The sequence below is a fragment of the Vicia villosa genome, linkage group LG3 (genome assembly GCF_029867415.1).
Source record: "Vicia villosa cultivar HV-30 ecotype Madison, WI linkage group LG3, Vvil1.0, whole genome shotgun sequence".
Taxonomy (NCBI): Eukaryota; Viridiplantae; Streptophyta; class Magnoliopsida; order Fabales; family Fabaceae; genus Vicia; species Vicia villosa.
Window position 1 is genome coordinate 14,444,527 of NC_081182.1, and position 5,248 is coordinate 14,449,774.

At 31.3% G+C, this 5,248-nt stretch overlaps 1 protein-coding gene across 1 annotated transcript; it reads right to left on the bottom strand.

Annotated features, from left to right (window-relative positions):
- Positions 1–1,582: 1,582 nt before the first annotated feature.
- Positions 1,583–5,033, bottom strand: LOC131654959 (probable transmembrane ascorbate ferrireductase 4). The gene is made up of 4 exons (XM_058924881.1): positions 4,802–5,033; positions 4,668–4,719; positions 4,391–4,587; positions 1,583–2,000 (listed from the first exon to the last, which is right to left on the bottom strand). Exons 1-4 carry the CDS (start codon positions 4,928–4,930, stop codon positions 1,692–1,694), a joined length of 687 nt encoding a protein of 228 aa, XP_058780864.1. The 5' UTR covers positions 4,931–5,033; the 3' UTR covers positions 1,583–1,691.
- Between the last annotated feature and the right edge of the window lie 215 nt (positions 5,034–5,248).

Consider the following 5,248-nt stretch of genomic DNA (forward strand, 5'->3'; position numbering starts at 1 on the left):
GGGAGGGAATAAGCAGCTGAAATCATGAACAAGAAGTTCAAATGAACAACTAAAATCATGAACAAGAAGTTCAAATGAACAATTTAAAATAAATTGTTGTCTTGATCCTCGTACAAATCAATATGAACCAAAAGTTCAAAATATTATTCATTTGCAAAGTTTATGAAATAAATTATCAGCTGATAATACTCCACTCAAAGTTGATTCTCCTATTGGATAATATAATATTGCAAATGAGTTGTTGATGCGCCTGAAGCGTGGTATGAAAGTCGGTTCCAATGTTAAAAGTCCTCTACTAAGAAAAGAAACTAAAAATGACCCAAGTGAGGATATGAAAATGCTAAAAGCACTTTGATCTAATTTAATTTTCAGTTCCAGAAGAACAAATCAAGTACTTGAAATATGAAATAAAGAGATCTCGATAAATTATGTCATGGATGAAATGGAATGTAACCGAAATTGAGATAACCAAATAAAGTCAATATTGACAATGTCTTTGTATACAATATAGCGCTAAAAGTGATCAATGATAACGAGGATCATGAGTCAAAGTCTATTAAAGATTGTAGACTAAGTGAAAATTGGCCAAAATAAATATATTCAATTGAAGAAGAATTAAACTCACTTTACAAGTGACTCACTTTTGGACCTGTAGTCCGACCACCTCAAGGTGTGAAACTAATTGGATATAAATGAGTTTTTGTGAAAAAGAAAAATAAGAATGATATAAAGTTTGATTTATTGCTTGGTCCAGAAGTACCATATCTTAGTGCAATTGGAGTACTAATGCACCTTGCTAAATATACATATCATGATATATCATTTGCGGTCAATCTATAAGTAAGATAGAATTATTCACCTATACGAAGAAATTGGAAACCGAGTCAAACATATACTTCGCTATCTTAGAGATGCAGGTTACTTGTCAGATCCTCACAATGGTAGATCAGAAACAAGCTATTTGTTTACATGTGATGGTACAACCTTCATGGAGATCTATAAAACAAATCATGGTAACAACTTCATAAAATCCTGCATAACTATTTCCACTACATGAATATCGTCTCACATGTAAATGTCTGCATGAGGGGGAGAAATACATATGTTTTGCACTCTTTTTTCCTTCACCATGATTTTGTCCCATTGGGTTTTCCTGGTAAGGTTTTTAACGAGGCAATTCACATTCAAAGGATATTGTACTCTTTTTCCTTCACTAGAATTTTTCCCACTGGGTTTTTTCTTGTAAGGTTTTAACGAGGCATATCCTCAATGAACATCCAAGGGGGAGTGTTATGAATAAATATTATTGTGGATGTCCATATGTATTCTAATCTTTCATCTTCATATTCCCTATTAAGTGGTATAGTGAAGTTATGATTTTTCACCTTCCTAATATCCTATAAATAAGGTCTACTTTGCAATGTAAATTATACTTTTGGAAGAAGATAATAGAATAACACTTTCTCTCTTACTCTTTCTCTCCTTCATCTCTCCTTCATCTCTATATTGTTTTGGTTAATTTCATAACAAAGATATTGTATTTAAACTTTATTAGAAGAAAATGGTGAATAACAACACAACATAGAAAAACAAAAAACAACAGCTATACAGAGAATAACAACAACACCTCCATAAAATATACATTTAGTTGTTATTACTGAATAATTAATGATCAAGTGAAATGGGTTTTATTAAGATGAATACAAAAGTTTGTTTTGAATGTATTGATACTTATTAGGTGAAACAGCAGCTAAAATAACAAAGCCACCAAAGAGAGCAAGACAAAGTCCCAAAGTATTCACAACCATGGATTCAGTGTTGTGCTTGGATACATTTCTTTGTGTTTGCAAGAATGTCAACTTCTCCAGTAATCCAGTTTCAGCTGTTGCTACTGCTAATGCATAAGTGTATAGACCAACAAATACATGCCAAGGTAAGATCTTTGTCCGCACTCTTCGCACTTCTCCTCGGTGCCAAAAGTTTGAGAACCCTATTAGCCACTGCAATGCAGAGAAAATAATAATTAAAAAAATGGTGATATTTAAATATTTATTGTTAACTGAATTGAATAGATGATTAATAAAGAAGAGTATAGGCTCAAACAAGAATATATGTTGTAAACGGCCCAACAAAAATATAGACTCATAACAAAGGAGACTTGGTTTAACCCTCCACCTCATGGGGCGTTACATCTAGGGTGGCAAATAGGCAATGTCCGTCCCGTTTAAACCCATATTTGAAAACTTCGTAAAGAACAAAATGATATAAAGGCGGACATAGTTGAATGTTCAGGATTAAAACCTTGTCTTTCCCCGTGTAAAAGTGAGGACGGGGACATGACGGCCCCGCAGACACGAAACACTTATGCTCAAATAACAAAAAAATCATGTTAATTTTGGTTCCCACGAAAGTTAACAAAAAACGGGGCAGAACAAACATATTAGAAGATATAGACTTAAAATGTTGATTAGTCCTGCATAAAATCGAATGTAAAACGGACATGTCCAACAAGTCTGAGTTAGACTCATTTTACCACTCATAATTAGATCATTAACTCTAAATGGTGAATATTGTGCATATAGTTTTGATATTGAGATTTATTTGGATCTAACTCATTTGTTTTGTTATAGATTGTTATAAGCTTTTTAGTTTGAATTTATACTCCATACAAATATTAAAATGATCTTACTATAAATTTGAAGGGCTAATAGAATATAAAAATTATTTAATTAATTAGTTGATTAGATCAATTCAGTTATAAATTAATTAGTTTGTTAATATCTCACGAGGCCTATATATTTGGCATCTCATGCAAATATTTACTTCTTTTTCAACAAAGTTCAACATAAAATTTAAGAATTTTTTTGTTCAAACTCCAAAGTTTATTTTTTTCATAAAATAAATTTTCATCTCTTTGATCTCAAGGTTCATAATAGGAGAATTTAAAAAAAATAAAATTCAAATACAATCTTTATTTTTAATATTAGAAATATATTAATAATAAATATCAATTTATTATTTTCAATAAAATCTCTTTTCAAAAATATAACTTTTTTCAAAAAAAATTCCCCCTTTATTCCTCTTCTTTCAAAGTTATTCATTTTCATCACTCAAACTTCAAAACAAAATCTAATAGTCCTACAAAGAAATTTCATTTGAGAAATCAACTAACGGGCACATTTAGGGCGCCTAAGCATGCAATAATTCCAACTAGAGTACTCGTGTAAGTTTCAACTAAGAATTTCTTCTCACCCTCTTTCCATCTTAGAAGCCGAGAAATGAGTTTTAAGGGTATCGAAATTGGGTATCTTTGGCATCGTCTATCAATCCAGATTACGAGTTTCGTATCAGACAATATATGATCTGAACATAGATTTATAAGTGAGGGAAATTCTCTTTCTACAAATTAGTTTTGTAAGTTTGAGTTTAACTCAACCACATATCAAAGTCTATTTTAAGATCCGGTGGATCAATTGCTATCATGTTTATGCTATCAGACTGATCCGATACATTTCTTAATACCCAAACAATTTTAGTTTTCACCAGCAACTCTCTAGACACTTATGATCCAAACCTACAAATTTAGGATTAGAGACCAATTGGCAAATAAGCTTAACATCACCCTTATTAAGGCTTCTTAATAGAGATTTGTTGATCGTTCAAAGAGATCTAAAACTAAGACTCTTGTTCTTTTCTATTTGTCACATCACCCTTATTAATGTTTTAGTTGTACCAGTTAACATATTTATTGTATTGAGTATGACTCATGTGCCAATTCCATATCGTAAGTAAAATATTTTCACACCAAAACTTTCAGTAATTAGTATATTCCATAAATATAAGGGTTTAATGGATATGCACTGACAGTGTAAAACAATTTTACACTGTCATCCAATAGAAAACAAGCAATTTGCCATGTCATTAAAAAATTTTAAATATAAAAATGTGATGGAATTAGATACATGGTTGTGATTGGTTGACAGTGTAAAACTATTTTACACTGTCAGTGCATCACCCATTTTCTCTAAATATAAAGAACCAAAAGGTTTGTATTAAAAATTAATTTTTTTGATGAACACGTGTCAAGATATAATTGGAATACCTAAACAAAAATTAGAAAGGAAAATAAAAGAAAAGATAGAGAATGAAGAAAAGAAAAATTCTTAGGTGGACACATTGTTTTACATACAACCAATCACAAAATTTTAATTAATTAAAAAATAAATTAAGAGTTTTATCTCTTCTTCATAATCTCAACCACCCCATGAATTCAATTAAAAACAAAATAAAAATAAAAATAAATTAAAAAATTACTCTCTTCCTATTGATTGTGCCTAAGAAATAAATTTAGGGTCGTGTCCATGCAAGAATTTCTAGAAAAAGAAAATACCTGAGCTCCAAAGAGGGATACACAAATGAAACCCATCCATGAATGCAAACTATAGAAATTAGCCACAATCCCATCCTTTCCCTGAAATTTAGTCCAAATTCCAAATATCCCACAAGATAAAGCCAATCCTTGAAGCCATAAATGTACCAATTTCTTCAAACCCTTGGAACCAGGTAACCATCTATGCACCAAAATTGCTGCACAACATTCACCATCAACAACCACTACTGCTAAACAAAGAAACTATATAGATTTTGAAACTACTAGAGTACCTTACCTTCTCCACTTAAGAGGATAAACCCAATGACCATAAGCAATGGATGAAGAATCTGCAATTAAGGTAAAATAAATAGGATTGGAGAAAGAAATTATTAAGAAAAAGAAAGAGGGGTTATGTTATGTAGTGCTTACTGCGTAGATGAGATCTTGTTGAGGAAGTGAAGGATTGAGGAAGCTAGATTTGAAAGAGAGAGTCCAGAAGAGAACTAGAAATGCAACTGCAAGACCTGAAACTCTTGCTAGAAATAGCAAAGTGTTCATGTCTGTTGCCGACAACTCAACTCACTTCTTAGATCCACTTCCACTCTATAGTGTTCATGAGTTTTAATGTTATAATTATTGTATGGAAATTGACTGAGCTTAGATTCTTGATTACAAGTGCTCTTAAAATATTGTTTTGAAAATTATTAATTATTATTATTATATGACTTTAATGGTGTGTTTGTTTTAGATGAAATAGGTAAGAGAGAAGTTGGTGAGAGAGAAGTTGAAGAGAGATTACTCATTTCTCTTGCTTGGTTAGGTGAGAAATAGGTAAGAGAGAATGAAGTTGTGTGGGTCCTACTACTTTTTCTAGTC